This window comes from Salmo salar, chromosome ssa13, assembly GCF_905237065.1.
Source record: "Salmo salar chromosome ssa13, Ssal_v3.1, whole genome shotgun sequence".
Lineage (NCBI taxonomy): Eukaryota > Metazoa > Chordata > Actinopteri > Salmoniformes > Salmonidae > Salmo > Salmo salar.
The window spans coordinates 43,213,682-43,237,251 of record NC_059454.1 but is presented as its reverse complement, the minus strand read 5'-3'; the positions used below and the strand labels follow the sequence as shown (position 1 = coordinate 43,237,251).

At 43.1% G+C, this 23,570-nt stretch overlaps 1 protein-coding gene across 3 annotated transcripts in view; it reads left to right on the top strand.

Moving 5' to 3' along the window:
• Positions 1 to 22,976, top strand: part of LOC106567019 (vasopressin V2 receptor) — a 55,530-nt gene extending 32,554 nt beyond the window's left edge. For all 3 annotated transcript variants that reach the window (XM_014135794.2, XM_014135793.2, XM_014135792.2), the window contains 6 exons: positions 3,418 to 3,806; positions 4,580 to 4,825; positions 7,117 to 7,263; positions 9,146 to 9,923; positions 20,759 to 20,977; positions 22,074 to 22,976. In XM_014135794.2, coding sequence (XP_013991269.1) covers positions 3,420 to 3,806; positions 4,580 to 4,825; positions 7,117 to 7,263; positions 9,146 to 9,923; positions 20,759 to 20,958 — 1,758 coding nt within the window. In that variant the 5' untranslated portion in view covers positions 3,418 to 3,419 and the 3' untranslated portion in view covers positions 20,959 to 20,977; positions 22,074 to 22,976. The remainder of the gene's footprint in view (positions 1 to 3,417; positions 3,807 to 4,579; positions 4,826 to 7,116; positions 7,264 to 9,145; positions 9,924 to 20,758; positions 20,978 to 22,073) is intronic.
• Positions 22,977 to 23,570: the final 594 nt, after the last annotated feature.

Genomic DNA, 23,570 nt, shown 5'->3' with positions numbered 1-23,570 from the left:
CGGTGAACAGGTCAGGGTTCCATAGCCGCAGGCAGAACAGTTGAAACTGGAGCAGCAGCACGGCCAGGTGAACTGGGGACAGCAAGGAGTCATCATGTCAGGTAGTCCTGAGGCATGGTCCTAGTGCAGCATAAATACTGGAGGCTGAGACAGGAGGGGTCAGGAGACACTGTGGCCCCATCCGACGATACAGGGCCAAACAGGAAGGATATAACCCCACCCACTTTACCAAAGCACAGCCCCCACACCACTAGAGGGATATCTTCAACCACCAACTTACCATCCTGAGACAAGGCCGAGTATAGCCCACAAAGATCTCCGCCACGGCACAACCCAAGGGGGGGCGCCAACCCAGACAGGAAGACCACGTCAGTGACTCAACCCACTCAAGTGACGAACCCCTCCTAGGGTCGGCATGGAAGGACATCAATAAGCCAGTGACTCAGCCCCTGTAATAGGGTTAGAGGCAGAGAATCCCAGTGGAGAGAGGGGATCCGGCCAGGCAGAGACAGCAAGGGCGGTTCGTTGCTCCAGAGCCTTTCCGTTCACCTTCACACTCCTGGGCCAGACTACACTCAATCATAGGACCCACTGAAGAGATGAGTCTTCAGTAAAGACTTAAAGGTTGAGACCGAGTCTGCATCTCTCACATGGGTAGGCAGACTATTCCATAAAAATTGAGCTCTATGGGAGAAAGCCCTGCCTCCAGCTGTTTGCTTAGAAATTCTAGGGACAATTAGGAGGCCTGCGTCTTGTGACCGTAGCGTACGTGTAGATATACACGGCAGGACCAAATCGGAAAGATAGGTAGGAGCAAGCCCATGTAATGCTTTGTAGGTTAGTAGTAAAACCTTGAAATCAGCCCTTGCCTTAACAGGAAGCCAGTGTAGGGAGGCTAACACTGGAGTAATATGATCAAATTTTTTGTTTTTAGTCAGGATTCTAGCAGCCGTATTTAGCACTAACTGAAGTTTATTTAGTGCTTTATCTGGGTAGCCGGAAAGTAGAGCATTGCAGTAGTCCAACCTAGAAGTAACAAAAGCATGGATTAATTTTTCTGCATCATTTGTGGACAGAAAGTTTCTGATTTTTGCAATGTTACGTAGATGGAAAAAAGCTGCCCTTGAAACAGTCTTGATATGTTCTTCAAAAGAGAGATCAGGGTCCAGAGTAACGACGAGGTCCTTCACAGTTTTATTTGAGACGACTGTACAACCATCAAGATTAATTGTCAGATTTAACAGAAGATCTCTTTGTTTCTTGGGAACCCAGGTCTTCTCTATAGATACATTCTTCTGGCAGAGAGCAGCACAGTTGCTAACACTTTAGAAGAATAAGTCATGCTGTATTATCACACATACCAGGCTGTGTGAACGTTATTACTGGCAGCAAATTGCACATTAAGTGGCTGTGGTACGACTGAGTGCAAACCTTGTAATTTCTTGTTAGTCACACTAAATTAAAATATAATTCGAGCAGAGCTACATTAATTCAGTTTCCAAATATATATTTCCAGAACAATCTGACCTCTAACTCTCAAAGTGAGTACTGTACCTTGGAATGCCATCAGGGTAAATATGACTTTGTTCTTAAGTTAGTCGCCTGCTATTTGAATGAAGAATTGTACAACTTGCACCTTTAAATAAAGGTCAAATAAATACTGTAACAAGTATATTACAAATATTCCATCTAATTAACGTTCCCCTGATAACGTCAGGTCATACCTGCTGTCACCATAGTAATTATAGTATCATTATGACCTCATTTCCTGTCCTTTCTTCTTCTTCTCCTTTTGTTCACCCTCTCCTCCTCCTCCTGTCTTATCTTTCATCTCTCTTCAATTCTTCAGTTCCCTCAGCTTCCCCTTCGCTCGCTCTCTCCTTCCTCTCACCACTCTCTCGCTCTCCCACCACCCCCTCACCCTATTCTCCCCCTCTCCTCCTCCTCCTCTCTCCCTCTGTCTATTTATTTGGTCAAAGCTTCTCCCTATCCCACGACTTCATTTCCCTGATTATCAGTTTCATTCATATCAATTATGTTATTATTTACTTTTGTGCTATTTATTTATAATAGGGAGAAAATAAACTGGATTTTAATGGGATCAAGAGAGTGTGATTGGAGGGGAGAGAAAGAATGGTATAAACAAGGGATGAGAGAGAGATAAGAGCAAAGGTGAAGGACTAAAATGTGGTGGGAGAGAGGGATAGAGAAAGAGAGGGATACAGGGAGAGTGGGATAGAGGGAGAAGCTGTCAAATCGAGCCAGGGAAAGTATGAGAAAGAAAACAAATTGAAAACAGGACTTACGTCAGAAAGAAGGAGAATTAGTTAGACAGACCAACAGACAGGTTGTAGAACTGTTACATAAAAGCACAGCTTTACTGAACTACATACATACTGACAGCACCTCAAATGGCACCCTATTCACTATTCAGAGCACTGCATTTAGACACAGAGTTGACATTGAAGCATTTATTTTAAGTTTGAACAATCATTATAATCTCAATCTGAAAACATTCAATCTAATGATAAGACCATCATGTTGTTGCATTTGCCGTTTGTTTTTCTTTTTTAAGCACTTTGAGATTATTTCTGTAAGGAAAAGCACTCTAGAAGGTAAGCAAGACAACAGTCTCCGCACGAATAATGCAGCACCCCCCTTGGACCAATTGAGATATCGCGTGTGACTAACAAATGTCAGTTAATTAGTATAGCTCCCGCCTTGGGCCAATCCGTTTCATTTAGTAAACGCCGGATCTTTATGGCAAGATGCATCATTCACCTAACTTTAGTCAAAATCGTCCCAGTGCTGTCTGAGATATGGCGTGTGACTAGCGTACGAACGAATTAAGATAAATCAACCGTCCCCTCCGTGATTTCATCGTGGACGATTGTTATTATCACGTTTGTTTCATAATGAGGCCTGTAAAAGCTATTTATATCCTCATGACAAAACATATCAGGAAGAAGATCCCAATCAATGAAACAAAGTGTTCTTCCAGTTTGTCTAGAGAGAGACCCTGGAAGAAATCAAAGAAAGATGGTCGAAGTATTGGCAAGAAGTCTGGACAGAGAGTGCTAAGACGTAAGAAGGGAGGGAAGGGGGATAGTAAGACTACTCGTCTGTCCAACAAATTAGAAGGCAATTGAAGATCATTTAATAAAAATTGGATTAACCAAACCTAACAAACCATCAGTTTATTAACAAATCTTAGCCGCAATGTTTATTGCAAACAAACAGAGGATGCTTGTGACTTGCATGATCCGGTATAGAACAAGGCTGGACTATAGGACTATAGGTCATTTCCGCAGGCCCTGTGCCCTCTTTGCCCTATCTCCCTCCAAAACAAACACAGGGCGAGATTTTATCATTATTCGTTTTATGAGGTTTCTGTTGTTTGGTTTTTGTTTTACGCAGGCATGGAAACCATCTCCGGGGAAATGGGTTGGAATGGATCAGGCCACTCCTCTCTGGCATCCGTGACAACAGGAAGAACCAACCTCACTTCCTCCCTCTTCTCCAACTTCACATCCCTTAACAGTTCTCATGAAGGGACAGGGTCCTATTACTGGATTATCCCCGAGAACGCCTCAGCCACCACGCCCCATGCCTTACCCCAGCCCAGGATGAGGAATCTGGGTCTGGCCCGGGCGGAGATAGGGGTCCTGGGCTTGGTGCTGGCCCTCACTACCCTAGGGAATGGCTTCGTACTGTGGGTGCTGCTCCGCAGGAGGAAACACAACGCTCCCATGCATCTGTTCATGGTCAACCTGTGTCTGGCTGACCTGGTGGTGGCGCTGTTCCAGGTGAGACTGACACCTCAGAGATTAGAGTCGACTCCAGTTCTCTTGGGATTAACCCCAGCCCTGTTTTGATTGCTAGGCACCACATGTATACAGTAGTCAACATCAGTAACCTATGAGTGACTTAAATCACAATGACATGGAGAGTGTGGTGAAGCTAACATGACCAAGTTGCTCTGGATAAGAGCGTCTGCTAAATGACTCAAATGTAATGATTCTGTCCCTTCTAGTCTGTTTAACAATATGAATTAGTCAACTATTCATACAACTCGAAATCATTGTTACAGATATATGATCTTCATTTATTATGTTGCTGCAAATTTTCCTGCAAACTTCTAGTGTATTTGAGTTTTAAAAGGCTTCTGAAGTTAGTAATTTTCACGTTGAAATTTTAGGCTTGATTTGACATAATGAAAAATGTAGCAATCCCTACCAAAATGTCCATTATAATCCACATTATAATTCACGTTTTCTGTTGCTGATGGATTATTTTCCTGCTGTAGCAAACTGGCTCAAATTAAGATCCTACATCTGTATATGGCCGTCCTAAATGACTAACACACATTCGCCTAATATTGTATGGTGGGTGCAGTTCTCAAAATGCAGTGGAAATGGCGTCAGCATTTAAATAAATATTATTATTCCATTGCTATGGCTGTCAGTCTACTCTGTTTCAATGTCCACACTAGCATGCATTGATTCATGGATTCTAAGTAGTATGCTAGTATCTAACATAGCCACGCTAAATTTTCTCTTATTTCCTGTCGGCCCCTCAGGTTTTTCCCCAGCTGATGTGGGACATCACAGAAAGGTTCCAGGGGCCGGATTTTCTGTGTCGCTCAGTAAAGTACCTGCAGATCGTAGGGATGTTCGCGTCCTCCTATATGATCGTAGCCATGACAGTGGACCGGCACTATGCCATCTGCTGCCCACTGCAGGCCTATCGTGGTGGGTCCGTGTCCCGCTGGAACACCCCTATTATGATGGCCTGGGGCCTGGCCTTACTTCTCTCTATACCACAGGTAGGAGCACTATCACTGACCTCTGACCCCCTGGCCCTGCTGCTCCCCGTACCACAGGCAGGTAGGAACACCGAGCCTAAGCTTGAACCTAAGCCTTAACCTCTAACTCTAACTCCATCACGACTGCCTGGCCCTGCTGCTCTCCCTACCACAGGTTGGTACTGTAGGGGACAGTTAGCCTAACCTTAGTTTTATGTCCACATCTCAACTAAACCCTATCCCTAAACCCACATCCCAGCTCAACCCTAACTCTAGCTTCATGTCCGCATCCCAGCTCAACCCTAACCCTAACCCTAGATTCATGTCCACATCTCAGCTCAACCCTAACCCTAAACCTAGCTTCATGTCCACATCTCAGCTCAACCCTAACCCTAGCTTCATGTCCACATCCCAGCTCAACCCTAACCCTAACTTCATGTCCACATCTCAGCTTAACCCTAACCCTAAACCTAGCTTCATGTCCACATCTCACCTTAACCCTAACCCTAAACCTAGCTTCATGTCCACATCTCAGCTCAACCCTAAACCTAGCTTCATGTCCACATCTCAGCTCAACCCTAACCCTAAACCTAGCTTCATGTCCACATCTCAGCTCAACCCTAACCCTAAACCTAGCTTCATGTCCACATCCCAGCTCAACCCTAACCAGTGTCGCTTCGTGCTGTTTAATAATAAGGAGGACGATTTTTAATTTTGGTTAGCGAGGCTTTATTTCTATTACAGCATATAGGATGACTGTCATTCCTATTCCATTCACCCAGTTCAATGTAACATTGATGGATTTAGGCGACTACATGATACTCAAATTTACCCTATACTCATTATGACATTACAACCTAGCCTACAAATGAACATTTATAACGTAGCTAACGTAAATAGCATTCCTCTCTGTTTAAGACACGTTTTATTTCTAGATTTATATTACCAAAACACATTCTCATTTACATTAATGACCTGGAAAATAATTACAGGGGAAAAGAGGGGGGGATGAATGAGCCAATTGGAAGACGGGGATGATTAGGTGGCCATGATGGTATGAGGGCCAGATTGGGAATTTGCCCAGGACACCGCGGTTAACACCCCTACTCTTATGATAAGTGCCATGGGATCTTTAGTGACAGGACACCCATTCAACGTCCCATCTGTAAGACGGCACCCTACACAGGGCAATGTCCCCAATCACTGCCCTGGGCAATGGGATATTATTTTAGATCAGAGGAGAGTGCCTCCTACTGCAACACCACTTCCAGCAGCATCTGGTCTCCCATCCAGGGACAGACCAGGACCAACCCTGCTTAGCGCTCTCCCTCCCTCTCTCTCGTTCAAAACTGTTCAACTATTGTTTTTCTCTCTCTTTGAATCTACTACTCACCACATTTTATGGACTGCAGTGCTAGCTAGCTGTAGCTTATGCCTTCAGTACTAGATTAATTCTTTGAGCCTTTGATTGGATGAACAAGATGTTATTTCATACTGCAAGAAAAGTTGTCATAATTACTGTGTAAGTCTATGGAAGGAGGTGAGAACCACAGGCCTCCTAGGTTTTGTATTAAAGTCAGTGTATCCAGAGGAGTACAGAAAATAGCTGTCCTCCAGCTACACCATGGTGCCACCCTAGAGGGTGCTGTTGAGGCTACTGTAGACCTTCATTGCAAAACAGTGATCTGGTGACGTGATGTATATTTACTATGGATTTATCTCAAACGTTTCACCATTTTTATTTTTCAGAAATGTACTGAGTAGGATGGTCCTCCCCTTCCTCCACTGAAGAGCCTCCACTGACCCTAACCCTCAACCACAACCCTATCCCTAGCTTCATGTCCACATCCGAGCTCAACCCTAACCCTAGCCTCAAACACAACCCTAACATGACAGCCTCTGCCCACTTACCATTTACTTGAACTTTCACACAACCATTTACATATGTTCTGCCCTTGAGGCAGAGCTGCCCTCAGAACAATATAGAGGTAGGGACACTGGCCCCGCTGATCAGTATAGGCTACCTGGGGTGTGTACCAGGGACAGCTAGATGACATGCTGGCTCAGGAAATTAAGTCTCAATGGGACACTCCTGCCCTGACCCCAGGGCCTGCAGTCACATTTAAGATGGTCCATTTTTAGGCGTATCATGAGATCAGTGGAAGTTTCCTGGACAGTGTGGTCTCCTGTTCTGTTAGTTGTGAAGGAAATTGATGTTTGGTTTGGTTTTGACTCCCTCACCCCTCACTCTTCCTTCCTCCCCTCCCTCCACTCCCCACACTCTCCCTCCTCCAACAATCCCCTCTCCCCAGTTGTTCATCTTCTCGCAGTCAGAGGTGTCTCCAGGAGAGTTTGAGTGCTGGGCTCACTTCGCTGAGCCGTGGGGACTCAAGGCCTACATCACCTGGATGACCCTTGCAGTGTTCTTACTGCCAGCACTAATCATTACTGTCTGCCAGGTACTGTCTACTACTGAAACAGACGCACACACATGCACACACACTGCCAGGCTTAATGATCACTGTCTGTCAGGTACGACGACAAGGACACAACACAGTGTGACCACAGAACAAAAATACAATATAAATGTATCCTTTTTCCACATTGACAGGCACAGCGTTAACCGTGGTGCAATGCCCTTGGAGGGTGCCTGGGATCAGAGACCAGCTGCCCTCCGTTTACCAGTTCACTTCCTATTTCATTATCCTTAAGGCTCTGGTCAAAAGTAGTGCGCTATATAGGGAACAGAGTGAAGTTTGGGATGCACTCCATATCTCTAAGCTATTGGCTACCTGCCACCCCCGAGAACATACAAAACACAGAATTAAAAAATTGATTTTGCATGAATAACATTTGCTGTGTTTTGATGGAGCGGTTTTTGGTAGGCACTGTTGAATAAGCTGCAGGGAGTCAGTTCTATCAGATCAAGGACAGACCGGACAGCTGGTGGGGTAGATGGGGTGGCTGTACTGGCTGGTGTTGTGTAGCGTCCCGTGGGGGATAGAGACATTCTGGGTTACCTCCCTCTGGTCCAGTCAGACTCAGAGAGAGAGCAAGCTGCTCTATTTAAGGAAAGATATTTCCAGGGTCCGGCTATTTGCTGTTTCCCTGGCCTAATTAACACCGCCCACTGTAGACCTACTGCTGTGTGGCTGGCCTGTCAGAACACTACCCACTGTGAGGGACCCAGCGAGGAACCAGAATAACAGTCAATTGAACAAGATCCCAGCCAAAGATTAGGGACATTGAATTATTTTTTGTTTAATTACAAGTGTAGAGCAGGGTTTAAATACTATTTAAAATCTTTCGAATACTTAGAGTGTGTGATTTATTCTGCCTGGAGTTCCCCCGATGGGCGAGTTTGGTGTTTTGGCAATATTCTATTGGTTCCATTATGCTAGGCAAGCTCAGTCAAAACAGCTTAAGTATTTTAAATTATTTAAAGTCGTGTTTGAACCCAGATCTGATCAAGTGACCTCCTTGCTAACATGGTTTGGCAAGACATTGTTCTAAGACCCAGTTTCTCATGACCTGCTGGGGTCTTGTGCTTTTTCAGGAAACAGAATCTAGGACATTTAATTGAGTTAGAAAGGTCTGTGTTTGGTGTCTGTGTTGGGATGATTAGGTTTAGAAATCGGTTCCAAAATACTTCTCTATGTGCACTCTTTTAATGTCTAAGTACATTTGTTCTATTAGTATCTACAGGTAACTGCCAAAATAAAGGAAACACCAACATAAAGTATCTTTAGGGCGTTGGGCCACCATAACCCGCCAGAACAGCTTCAATGCACCTTAGCATAGATTCTACAAGTGTCTGAAACTCTATTGGAGGGATGCAACACCATTCTGAGATTAATCCCATCATTTGGTGTTTTGTTGATGGTGGTGAAAAATGCTGTCTCAGGCACCGCTCCAGAATCTCCCATAAGTGTTCAATTGGGTTGAGATCTGGTGACAGACACATACACAAACCCTTTAAACACTATGCACTTTTGAGACCCTTCTTTCAAAGTCACTGAGATCTCTTATTCTAGCTATGGTAGCCAAAATAATGGACGACTGGGCATTTTTATACATGATCCTAAGCATGATGGGATGTTAACTGCTTAATTAACTGAGGAATCTGTGTGGAAGCATCTGCTTTCAATATACTTTGTATCCCTCATTTACTCAAGTGTTTCCTCTATTTTGGAAGTTAGCTGTACGTTTATATTAGTTGTATGTATTTTACTCTTTTAGTATCTAGCTACATACTTCAGACATATTCAGACTCATTAAGACACATTCATTAATTAATCCATTCAATCATTCACTCATTCATCTATTTCTTTCTCATTCCAGATCCGGATCTTCAGAGAGATTCACAACAACATCTATCTGAAGTCAGAGAGGATGGTGTCAGCAGAGCTCAAGAAGAACAACGATGTCATCTTCCACTTCCACAGAGTCAAAAAGGACGACGACAGAGCGACCAGGGAGCAGGGGAGGGGGGGATGCAGAGGGGGGAGAGGAGCAGGAGGGGAACAGCTTCTAAAGACTATGAACAACAACCCCTCCAGCACTTTCTGTAACCCTCTCTTACCGCTCTCTCCCCAGTCTACTACAGCTGTTGTGCCCTCAGAGTGCTATCCCTACCTGTCCCCCTCTCCACAATACAGCAGCTGTCACAACAACCACACAGCAGCAACACAGCAAAGCCCCTTCAACACCCCAGATAACCTAACCCTCCCCTCCAACCCCGGCCTCAGTGACCAAAGGGTCTCCAGTACAGCTGTAGTTCCCCCATCATGTGACACGTGCTCACATGGATCCCATGGCCCAGTCACCTCAGGTGGTTGTGGTGGTGGTTCAGTGCCTCCTAACAATGGTGGATGCTACTGTCATGAGTCCTACACATCCTTCGAGCTCCCATCCTCCCCCCGGTGTGTCTCCTCTCCACGCCCATCGCTGGAGTACCCTCCCCCACCCCCCCGGGCCCTGACGCCCCCCTCCATCTCTAACGCCATGTCTAAGACGGTGAGGATGACTCTGGTGATAGTGTTGGTCTACACAGTCTGCTGGTCCCCCTTCTTCATCGTTCAGCTGTGGGCTGCCTGGGACCCCAACCCTCCGGACCAAGGTTAGAGATCGAAGACGCACGCACACAGAAACACACTTACTAAGCACACAAAGCATACTGAGCTCCACTGTATGTCCAAATATTTGGGTCACTGAGGTTAAAAATATGTTATTGTCTTCATATCCACAATGTTGGGGAGTAGTGAACTACATGTAGTTCAACTAGTAATTTCACTACATTTTACAGTAGCTTAGTGGTAGTTGAACTGAATTCAAATCTAGGTAGTGTTTTCAGTAGTTAAAACCTCTCTAGGGGGTGTGGAACGCTACCGTCCCACCTGGCCAACATCCAGTGAAATTGCAGAGTGCCAAATTCAAAAACAGAAACACTCATTATAAAAAGTAATAAAACATACAAGTGTTATACATCGGTTTAAAGATTCACTTCTTGTTAATCCAACCACGGTGTCAGATTTCAAAAAGGCTTTACGGCGAAAGCATACCATGCGATTATCTGAGAACAGCGCCCAGCAGACAAATCATTACAAACAGTTACCAGCCAAGTAGAGGAGTTGCACAAGTCAGAAATAGTGATAAAATGAATCACTTACCTTTGAGGACCTTCATATGGTTGCACTCACAAGACTCCCATTTACTCAATAAATGTTTGTTTTGTTCGATAAAGTCCCTCTTTATATCCAAAAACCTCCGTTTTGTTCGCGCGTTTTGTTCAGTAATCCACAGGCTCAAAGGCAGTCACAACAGACAGACGAAAAATCAGAAAAGTATCAGTAAAGTTCGTAGAAACATGTCAAACGATGTTTATAATCAATCCTCAGGTTGTTTTTAGTCATAATAATCAATAACATTTCAACCGGACAATAGCTTCGTCAATATAAAAGGAAAACAAGAAAGGCGTGCTTTTGGTCGTGCGCATGAAAAACCTCTGGGACACTGCAGTGTCCACTCATTCATAGTGGTCTTACTCCTTCATTTTTCAGAATACAAGCCTGAAACTATTTCTAAAGACTGCTGACATCTAGTGAAAGCCATAGGAAGTGCAATTTGAGTCCTAAGTCAATGGATACTGTAATGGCATTCAATAGAAAACTACAAACATAAAGAAATCCCACTTCCTGGATGAATTTCTCTCAGGTTTTCATTTTACATTTACATTTTAGTCATTTAGCAGACGCTCTTATCCAGAGCGACTTACAAATTTTCGCCTGCCATATCAGTTCTATTATACTCACAGACATTATTTTAACAGTTTTGGAAACTTTGGAGTGTTTTCTATCCAAATCTACCAATTATATGCATATCCTAGCAGGCAGTTTACTTTGGCCCCGCTTTTCATCCGGAGGTGAAAATAGTGCCCCCTACCCTAGTGAAGTTAAAGGTCGATTCCGCCACTTCTCAACCTCATATTCACTATCTCCAGCACCATACCAGTATCTACACATGTAAAAACAGCACGGTTATATGAGCCGTAGTTAAAAAGATAAGAAGAAAGTTCCTAAAAAATGGTTCTCTGTGACATCACATTTCTTAAAAGTAAGAAAAACGTTCAACAAGTTTCTGGCCAATAGGAGGGTATTTTCTTGCTCCACGCGTCACCTCAATTCTCATAGTATTTGAAAATCATTGATGTCATCGAGTAGAACTTTTTAACTTTATAGTTTTTTCTACAAAATGTAAAAATGCACAGTTTTCACGTATGTAGACACTGGTATTGTGCTGGATTAATGAAAATGAGGTTGAAAGGTGATGGAATTGCACTTTAATTACTTTTAGCCATGTAGTGGTGTAGCTAACTACTGGAACTACAAACCATTTTTTTGCAAAAAGAAAAAAATGGGTAAAGTAGGCTATAATTTTCTTTCTTTTTCTTTATCAGACCTGCCTAATTCTCACTTGAAACATTGTTTTTGTGTTGAAATCCTACAGTCCCACTTTCATGCTGGCATGTTTTGGACTTCTAACACCTTGTTAAACACCTACAGACTTCTGGGTTGTACCATTGGATCTGTCTATTTCTACTACATCCATTGATACCAACCAGTAGTCTGTGTGATTAACGGAGGCTGGGCTAGAGTGGTGTTTGTGAGACAAGGGCCGGGGTAGGTTCTTCTGACATCATATGACCCCAAAGTGATCTGTGCTTGCAATTTACAGTCTATGACATTTCAGATTTACATATGATAATTTTTCACGAAGTACTTTTTCAAAGTAACTTTAGTTCAGTAAACTATATTTTTCATAGGGGTAGCTTGAGTGAAAGAAGTTAAGCTACAGTGTGAAGTAATTGGTAGTAGGGATGCACCGATATAAAATTTTTGGCCAATACCGATATTTTCATTGCTCAAAAAAACCCGATACCAATCACCGATATTTAAAATTTTAACAGCCTTTTAAGCATTCTAGTATATTTAAATGGTTAACACACACACACACACACACACTGACCAAAAAGTTCTTTTGTTGACATTTACGTATGTCCCTATTACCAGTAAAACATAATCAAAACCTATTTCTTTCACTTACTTGCTGTGCTGTTTCGTTGTTCACTTGTTCAGTCTCAACCAGGATTTCATCATACATGTCAAGCAGTGAAGTTTCAGCTCTGTCTGTCTGTGGCCTCTCTTCCTCGGTGCGCACTGTCACTGTGTCCGTTTCCATCTTGTCCAGCTGTGTCTGTAACATTTCACGTAAACCCTGTTTCTTGTCTGCATCGAAGTAGCGGCCCTTGTACCTAGCATCGAGAATGGTGGCGACACAGTAAAGAGGCTCAGAGAGAATGCCACCGAATCGCTTCTGGGTGGGCAGTTTTGTTGAGCAGGCGTTTCAATGCCATGACAGAGGGTATCACGTCTGCTGCAGACACTGTTGATGAGCTTATTTCTCCAGTCAGTTGTTCGAATGGAGCTAGGAGTGTGTTCATGTTTCCAAGTTTCAAACACGTTCTCAAATACCATTGAAATGGCAGCAGCGGTATGACAACCAGCACATTCTTGAGCATGCAATAGGGCTTTCCTCAGTACAAAATCCTCGTAGACCCACTGTGCTGTCAGACTCAGCATGCTCATGGGGCTGGCATCGCTGGTCCAAATGTTAGTCAATCGTGAAGCTAATAGCAGTGACTCCCATAGCAAGTAGCTCAGGGATGTGCATTTCAACAATACAAATGTAACTCCGGTAGGGCAACATCTGAAAAATAACGCCTACTTGGTAGTGTGTACCGGGGCTTGAGGTGCTCGACCAGTCGGCGAAAGCCACCATCATCCATGACAGAGAACGGTTGATTGTCAAGGGCAATGAATTCCATTATCTTGGCATTAATGGATGTCGCCTTTGAGTTGTCTCGCTGAAATTTTCTTACTCTTTCAAATGACTGCTCGACTTGAACTGGTTTAGTTGTTGGAAGTGTGCTCTAAGTATTTTTCTGCTTTTGTTCTGTGTAGCACTGTATTTTTCGTGGCGTCATTACGTCATCTACCTACGTTATGTAGGTATGCACTTCAGCTGTGACATCGGTTTTGCACATCGGCGTTAAACTAGACATCGGGCCATTTTTACCTAATATCGGCCGATTCCAATATGCTTACCGATATATCGTGCATCCCTAACTGGTAGCTTGGTAAACTATCTTTTCAGAGTAGCTTCCCCAACACTGCATATCCAGAATAATGAAGGCTGGTGAGGAGAGGATGTCTCATAATAATGTCTGGAATGGTATAAATGAAATAGTATCAAACACATGTTAACCATATGTTAGATGCGTTTGATACCATTCCATTGATTCCATTGCAGCCTTTACTATGAGCCCTTCCTCCGATTTCAAGTGCCACCAGCCACAACTGATCTAGAACTAGAATTTATTTAAGGTCACCATAACATAACTCAACTCAACTAACACTATGTCAGGTGTTTGCTTACAAATTCAACACTGTGGATTACTTTTTTCTTCTCTCATCTGAAGCAGAACACACTGGCATGCACACACACACACACACACACACACACACACACACACACACACACACACACACACACACACACACACACACACACACACACACACCTCAGTGTCAGTAAATAGCCTGTTTATATCTCCTGTTGCTCACACCCCAGACAGATGTTGACATTTCATCAACAATAGCATCTGCCAACAGCTCGCACACAGAGTTAAACACACACATGAATAGGCACCCAACGCACGCAAACACGCACACATAAGTCATCATGCACACACCGATTGCTATCAGCTGTGTAGTCTCTAGTCAACCCCCAGCTCCTTTTATCTTCCTAAACTGGCAATAGTAAAGAGGGAGGAGGCCAGTGCTTGGTGTCCTACTTATTACATAAAAACGGCATGTTAGAAGTAGAAAGTGGCCAAAGGAAATAGGTAAAGTTTAGAGATTTTTGTTCCAGAAGGAAATTTACAGCACATCTAATAGTGCCAGAGAGAAACTAAAATGGAAAACCATAAACAGTTTGTTTCCACACTGAATACTGGTACTGTTAAATAGTCACTACTCTCTGAAGAGGAGGAAGGGGACCATGACCTCGATCTCTCCATGCCTGCGTCACAAATGGCACCCTATTCCCTATATTGTGCACTTGAACAATACTAAGAGATATACTAGAGAGCTATATCTGCCAGTGGATGCGGTACAGCCGCCACAGGTCTGTCCAGCAAGAACAAGTCTTCAGAACAGGTTTATTACAGATAAGGGTTCACCACACCATACTCCTTGATTGACAGTGCTCACAGTGGAAGTGAGAGTGTATAAAAGTGTTTCTATGGAACAGAATAGAAAGGAATTACCACGAGTATAGGCTTACGTACAATATACAGGCCCAGTAGACTGTGGTGGTATTCGTGCTAGTATCTAGAATACACATAAATACACAATCTCTATACTGCTTATGCCAAGATATAATGTAAGGGGCAAAACAAAATGCATAGGCTACAGTAACACACTTACAGGACAAAAGCCCAATTATTGGTAACCATATGATAACTATACATCAATTGAATGACATAGCAAGTAACTGAAATGTGACTGCAATCTACCCAAGATCTGCGCATGTGCAGGAGACCACAACAAGGAGGCACAGGCTAAGGCTAAGAAGGCACAGGCTAAATTAGGTTACATACATAAGACTAAATATATGGTGCAAGGTAGCATGAGGCTAAATAAAGGTTGTAATTGTCCATAAACACGGCTATAATTGTGCCACTGGAGAACCAAGAAATGAAGAGCGACACCACGGCTGTCTTTTTGGCTTTTATGTCGATCTGCAATAGTATTGTGAAAAGACAGGACAGGAAAACATCAGTCTCCAACGCACCATCTGACAAGTTGTTCTTTCTCTCTCAGTGTTTTCTCGGACTCACACAATCATATTCATAGATAAAGCCATAATGTATAGTATAAAATAATAACCAGTCCTTAGTACAAATAATGTATCATCTTAATTCATAGACAATAGAACCATACCTGCAATAGTATTATGAAAAGACAGGACAGAAGCACATCAGTCTCCAATGCACCATCTGACAAGTTGTTCTACACAGGAGCATGAAGAAAGGTAAAACACATATCCTATCTAACATCCCCAATACATTGCTAGGTGCTTTCAGTGTTGACAGTACCAAAATACAACAACTCATGTACAAAAACACTGCAACACAAACAAGCTACAATGTGAAATCGCCTCTATCCCATTCAGACCTTAGAGAGCCAAAACTACATCTCCCATAATGCAATGCCAGCACCAGTCGGCAGCTTAGCTAACCGTCTGCATCACAGAAAGACATGCTAGCTAGCAACAGCAACACTTTTTAGCACTCTGTAAACTATATTAATAACAACAATAAAACTCTCAAAGATACATGTTTCAATAGTCTCACACTCCCTTATAACAATATCTACAGCATTAACCTTGGGATGTTTTATTTATTTCACGTTCGTGCTTTGTAGGACTGAGGAGAACGGGAGCTACGGGTAGTACCAGGGTGTTAGTAGGTGACGCAAGCAACCAGATGAAATAAAATACATTTAATGAAACAAAACCCGAAGATGTTAACATCATTCAGCTACTGTAGCTGCCTACCTAACATCAACAGGCAGCACCAGTAGCGCAACAATTAAAAATAGACACCAAAGGTAAAGTTCCTTGCAATCATAGCGATCTGACCCCCCCCCCCTTCTGTCTGAACTTGGAATATTCCTGTTGACCCCCAACCTGGTTGTTCTGTTCTGCCTTGTGCACTATTCTAATAATTTGAAGTTTGATGGATTAACCTTTTTAACTCTCCCACATAAGCTGACAATATGAACGTGAAAATAATATCGTAAAAGAGGCATGTGGTACACAGAGTATAAATTAGCTGGCATGACTGGCTAAGACCTACTTGGCTAGCTGGCTAAAAGAGTAGCATGATGTAAAGGAAAATATCTTCTAAATATGGTAAATAACTTGACTGCCTTAGCAACAGCCAACTAAAGAAGCAATGACATGTACTTACAATTAGATGCACGCAATAACAGAAATCATAGAAAACAGTCCAATATGTCCTTCCTTCTCTTCAGACCGCGCAATCTCAATCTGATGGCAGGAGGTACACGGGGAACGCCGGACTGTGATTGTACAAGTGCGGTGATTTATAGGTACCACTTTGGTGAAAATAAGGTGTTGGGCAAATACAATTTAACTACTAGATTAGGGGTGATGAAACAGCTAAATAAGAGCTGGCCTTTTTAACAGCACTATTATAAAGTAGCGTGTACACTTATTACTATTGAATTATAAACGGGGCATCAGTCCAGTTATTGGAAAAAAATTGTATTCTAAGAAGACCAAATTTATCAGTTATTTTAGTTATGGTTCCATAAAACTACAGTTAGAATAATAGTAATTAATTGATTAATCTGAAGCTAGGAATTCTGTGAGAATCAATCAGAGTTCTTTCCCAGAATAACAAGACAAAGTTCTGTCATAATCTTCTCCTTCATCTGAAGATATCTCGAAGTCAGAGTCAGACCAAAATGCAAGCGGGATGTGGATACTCATCTTTTAATGTAAAGAATACACGAAAAACCAATAAACACGAACGACTTCAGACAGGCCAACAGGCTATACATACAAAAAGACTAGCCGTGTTAGCACAACCACCCACAAACCCAAGTGACAAACATACTCCTAATTATATGACTCCCAATCAGGAACAACGATCACCAGCTGTCCCTGATCGGGAGCCACACAGACCCACATAGAAATACAACACCCAGAACACACATACACAGACATACTCTGCCACGTCCTGACCAAAACTACACAACAACAACCTCTGCTGCTCAGGACGTGACAAGTTCTTTAAACAAGAAGTAAAGACCTCAAGATCGTGAACCTGAAATGATGTTATACTCAGTCTGTGATCAAAGTCTGTTGTGGCATCTTCATTGTTCGGGCCGCATGGACGAGAACAAAGGAAGACGATCCTTCAGGGTGTGTCCATTCTGCTTGAGTTGGGTGGCTCCTCCTTCAGGTTGCTCCTTTAGTCCTGAGCTGGTGTCCTTAAGCTTGTTGCTCTTCTCTGTTAGCTCCTTGCTTGAGTTGCAGAGGCTGTGCTCTAATTGTCTTCTCCTTCTTTCCTTGAAGGCGGATAGCTTAAGTGTACCGTTCAGGCTACACTAGCTCTTTAAAGGCTCCTTGTATTGACAGCGCTCAATACAAGTACTAATCCCTAAAAGGTACTTTCCCTAAATGATCAGTTCACCAGTTCTTGCCATTAAAGGCTAAGGTCCATGCAGGCCCTGTGGTCGGCCTACTGAAGATGGAGGTTCTTCTCCCTCCTTGAGAAAAGTCCAGCTAGGGTGATCCAGCTAGAGTGGTCCAGCTTGAGAGGGCCAGCTTGAGTGGTCCAGCAGAATAAGAGGCTAAGAGCTAAGAGAGAGAAAGAGAAAGAGGTAAGCAGTGCATTCTAGTCCCGTGAGGTCACATGGTACCAGTTAAAAGTTTGGACACACCTACTAATTCCAGGGATTTTATTTATTTGTACTATTTTCTACATTGTAGAATATTTGTGAAGACATCAAAACTATGAAATAACACATATGGAGTCATGTAGTAACCAAAAAAGTGTTTAACAAATCAAAATATATTTTATATTTGAGATTCTTCAAAGTATCCACCTGTCATGACGTTGCCCTCTTTGAGTACAGGGAGGACAGTTGACCCCCTCCCCCTTGCACCATCCCCCAACCTACCTCCCCCCACCCAGGCCCTGTGTGAAGGGGTGGTAAAATTCTAGAGGAGAATCTCTTGTCACATGGCCCAGTTGAGACACAGAGGGGTTTCATAGAGAGAGACACAGGTAATTCTTCCAACTCACAGAATTGGGGAACCAAACGACATTTATGTTCTGGAGAAGGTATAAAAGATTGGTGAAGAATCCAGCTACGAACTGGTCCGCTTGGTACAATTTTGTGACACTCAGAAGAGACAAGATAGCCATATTACCATAAAACTGTTTATATAATAGCCTCAGCTATGGGACTTGCATCCAAATGGTTGTATAAAATGTATTAATAAGGATAAAGCTATTTGGAATACGTTGAGATGCCATGTACTGATGTTAATGTGATAGAATGCATTTCTGTTCAAAGCATCGGCACGCCCCCATGGACACAGACAGGACCAGGCGTCATGTGACAAGCCTGTTCTATGTTCACGTATAAAACCCCACCCTGATTTACTTTCTATCAGACCAGCTTACCTCAGAAGAGAGAGCCAAGGTTTGACCACCCAATTCCTCTACTGAAAGTTACCTATACCACGTGGTTAAACTTTTAGACTATCGAGACTGACAGAATAAGAACAAGTCTTTGATATTAATTATTAGTCTGCAGCTAAGTAAATTATATCATTGAACGCGAAGACCAACGAAACATCCATTCTATAACGACATGAATGAATGTCGCTTTGAAAGATCCATTCTAACCGAGAGAGAGAGAGAGAGACAGAGAGAACTCTCCAACAGAACGACTCTCCAACAAGGATCCCGACGACACACTGAGCGTAAATATATATTGATTGCAATTGTTCCCGAATGAGTGAGTGTTCATGTGCAAAGGTTTAGCATATCAATTGTTAATATTAATGAACTCTGTGTGCCTCCTCAGCTTCCCTTTATGACCCTTTGTTTAACAGGCCGCCATGCCTGTTTAGCCCACTAGGGCACATTCCTCTACCATTGCTTTGTAACGATACCTACTGTTTTGTATGCTTTCTGTGAATTACTTAGTTTAGTAAATAAATGATTTTAAGACAATTGAGGTATGGATGACTTTAATAAAGGCTGGATTCGTGCAGATACAACAATTTACGACGTTTGGAATGAGACTGGACGCGAGGTAAAATACACCATTTAAACCAGAAGATAATCGGCCTATACTATAATATAATATATAATGTTATAATATAGGAAAGTTATATTAGGAAAATTATAACTTTGTAATCAGAATATTTTCCTTGTTGCCCCGATCTCCTAGTTAATTACAGTTAAACGATTAATCAGTTTAATCGCGTAATAATAATTACAGGGAGTTATTTGATAAACATGTCTTCAGTTTAATGGTGTCCCAATGACACGACACACCCTTTGCCTTGATGGCAGCTTTGCACACTCTTGGGATTCTCTCAACCAGCTTCATGATGTAGTCACCTGGAATGCATTTAAATTAACAGGTGTGCCTTGTTAAAAGTTCATTTGTGGACTGTCTTTCCTTAATGCGTTTGAGCAAATCAGTTGTGTTGTGAGAAGGTTGGTGTGGTATACAGAATATAGCCCTATTTAGTAAAAGATCAAGTCCATATTATGGCAAGAACAACTCAAATAAGCAAAGAGAAACGACAGTTCATTATTACTTTAAGACATGAAGGTCAGTCAATCCAGAACATTTCAAGAACTTTGAACATTTCTTCAAGTGCAGTCGCAAAAACCATGAAGCGCTATGATGAAACTGGCTCTCATGAGGACCGCCACAGGAAAGGAAGACCCAGAGTTACCTCTGCTGCAGAGGATAACTTCATTATTGTTAACTGCACCTCAGATTGCAGCCCAAATAAATGTTTCACAGAGTTCAAGTAACAGACACATCTCAACATCAACTGTTCAGAGGAGACTGCGTGAATCAGGCCTTCATGGTCGAATTGCTACAAAGAAACCACTACTAAAGGACACCAATAAGAAGAAGAGACTTGCTTGGGCAAAGAAACACGAGCAATGGACATTAGACCGGGGGAAAGCAAGTTTGAGATTTTTGGTTCCAACCGCTGTGTCTTTGTGAGATGCAGAGCAGGTGAATGGATGATCTCCACATGTGTGGTTCCCACCGTGAAGCATGGAGGAGGAGGTATGTGGGGGTGCTTTTCTGGTGACACTGTCAGTGATTTATTTAGAATTCAAGGCACAATTAACCAGCATGGTTTGCGCTTAGTGGGACTATCATTTTGTTTTCAACAAGACAATGACCCAAAACACACCTCCTGACTGTGTAAGGGCTATTTGACCAAGAAGGAGAGTGATGGAGTGCTGCATCAGATGACCTGGCCTCCACAATCACCCAACCTCTGAGCAAAGAGGAGGAACGTCTATTCTATATGACCCCTTACCTATCTATATCTCTGACCTTCACACTCTATTGCGATCATTCAGCTCTGCTGTAATTTACTGGTTGTACCCTACGGCTGCTGAGCTGCTGGCTCTGACAATGTAATGTCCCTCACTGCCCTGCAGGCTGACTGATGGCTGCGTGTGCGTTTGCCTGATCGCGTCTGTGTGTGTGTCTTTGCCTGACCGTATGTGTGTCCTCTCTCTCTCTGCAGGCGTAGCGTTCACCATCCTGATGCTGCTGGCCAGTCTGAACTCGTGTACCAACCCCTGGATCTACACCTTCTTCAGCAGCTCTGTGTCCAGGGAGCTACAGGCCCTGTTACGCTGCAGACCAAGAACCCCGCGCAGGGGCTCCATACCTGACGACTCCACCACCACACACACCTCCACCACCAAGGACAGCCTCTACTGACACACTCAGACACTCACACGTACGTACAGTTGGGTCAATATTTGTTGACACCTTTGATAAAGATGAGCAACAAAATAATTAGGAAATAAATAATACAAATACTGAGCTATATTATATGCTATTTTTGTTGTTGAAAATTATATTAATTGATAGTAATACAATTGCTTAGAGAAGGAGATTTTGTTAAACAAGTAATTTAAAGAATCTCATAAAGATAGGGATCAAAGTTATTGGCACCCCTGTTTTCAATACTCCAGTCCCCGACCCTTGTGAGGATAACGACACTGAGCCATTACATTTTTGTTGTTGTTGATGAGATTGGAGAACACATTGGGAGGGATCTTAGACCATTCCTCCATAAAGAATCTTTCCAGATCCTTGATATCCTTCATCTGTGGCGCATATGGACTGCCCTCTTCAATTCAAACCACAGGTTTTCAAGTCCGGAGACTAAGATGGGATGCCCATTGCAGAATGATGATTTGGTGGTCAATTAACCATTTCTTTAAGGATTTTTAAATGTCCTAGTACTTGATAAAGTGCATGATGCCATTGACCTTAACAAGGGCCCCAGAACCAGTGGAAGCCAAATATCCCCACAACATCAAAGATCCACCACCATATTTTTACATTAGGTATAGGATACTTTTCTACATATGCATCTTTCTTTCGACGCAAATCCCACCACTGGTGTGCGTGACCAAAGAGCTTTATTTTCATGCCATCCAACACATGTAAACTCCCGGAGTTTGATAAATGGCATTGGCACTTGGATTGGAACCGGTGCTGTGGTCAGATGACATGAAAAAAGAGCTCTTCTGCCACGCACACCTGTGGTGGGTTTGGCGTTGAAAAACAGAAGTATACGCAGAAAAGTACCTCACACCTACTGTAAAATATGCTAGTGGATCTTTGATGATGCAGTCCATACGCGCTGGAGACTAAGCATATCAAGGATCTGGAAATATTCTGTATGGAGGAATGGTCTAAGATCCCTCCCAATGTGTTCTCCAATCGCATTGTTAAAAACAGGGGTTTCAATCATTTTGATTCCTATCTTTTTGAGATTTGATTTATTACTTGTTTAAAAAAAAATATTCTTCAATTTTTTTTAGAGCACACACACTCCACCAAGGACAAGTTGTACTGTCTCACACACACACCACCACCTCCACTGCTGCCAGCACCTAAGACTAGAGGACAGCTCGCACTGACCTTCAGGCAGCGAACACATTTCCCCCAACATGGAAACATGGACAGCTGTGTTATGGCCAGGAAGGAAGGACCCCTATGAAACATCCTGTCTGTCTGTCTGTCTCTGTCTGTCTGTCTGTCTGTCTGTCTGTCTGTCTGTCTGTCTGTCTGTCTGTCTGTCTGTCTGTCTGTCTGTCTGTCTGTCTGTCTGTCTGTCTGTCTGTCTGTCTGTCTGTCTGTCTGTCTGTCTGTCTGTCTGTCTGTCTGTCTGTCTGTCTGTCCCCTCTGTCTTTTACTCCCTCACACCGAGGAGGTTGCTATTGAACGAGAGGAGAAACGTGAGTCAGCTGAGGGGGACAAATGTGAGTGAAGACATCGACACTACGTAATGGAATATAGACCTTTACAGCACCTGTATAGGTACTGTACCTATAAATATATATATATCAACAGCAGGATCAGATGTTCAGTTGGTACTGTAGAAACGGAACGAAAACAGAGAAAGATATTCAAATGCTCCTTTGAATAAGCTGACCATGGAGTATAAACATCCTGTATTATACGTTGTCTTTACATCTCTGTCTCTATATAAAGAGAACAGTGCAGTTGTCGGAAGGTGATTCCCTTCAAGGCTACAAATTACTTCACCTCCTGCAAGAGGACATGGGCAGTACATTAAATGTTTGTTGACTGGACTACATGCCTAATGTACAAAGCAGTGCATAAGCTCACAGTACGCTATGGCTCAAACTACAGAACAAAGCAGCCAGACAGCAGACTGAGTGAGAAAGAGAGAGTGAGAAAGAGAGAGTGAGAGAGAGAGAGTGAGAGAGCGAGAGAGAGAGAGAGAGAGAAAGGGGGAGAGGGAGAGAGAGAGAAAAAAAGGTGGAGAGGGAGAGAGAGAGAAAGCGGGGGAGAGGGAGAGAGAGAGGGAGAGAGAGAAGGAGAGCAAGGGAGAGAAAGAGAGAGAGAGAAACAGGGGAAGAGGGAGGGGAGAGAGAGAGAGAGAGAGAAAGAGGGGGAGAGCGAGAGAGAGTACAGGCTCAGTGAGCACAGCCTTGCCATTGAGAAGGGTAGACACAGGAAAACCTGGCTCCCTGTAGAGGAAAGGCTGTGCAACCACTGCACAACAGCAGAACCTGAGACGGAGCTGCATTTCCTGACAAAATGTCAAAAATATAAAACAATTAGAGAGTGTCATTTCCCCAAATTTGAAACCCTTATTCAAGGTTTCAAAGACCTCTCTGATGAGAGTAGGCTACCCGTCCTGTTGGGAGAGGACGCAGAGAGCTGTGGGTTGGCAGTGTACTACATTTCTGCCTGCCATATGTTGAGGGACAGTGTCTGACAGACCAATCAACGTGCACATGTCCTCTACTGTATGCTTATTGTTATTGTTCAATGTATGGTTATTTTGA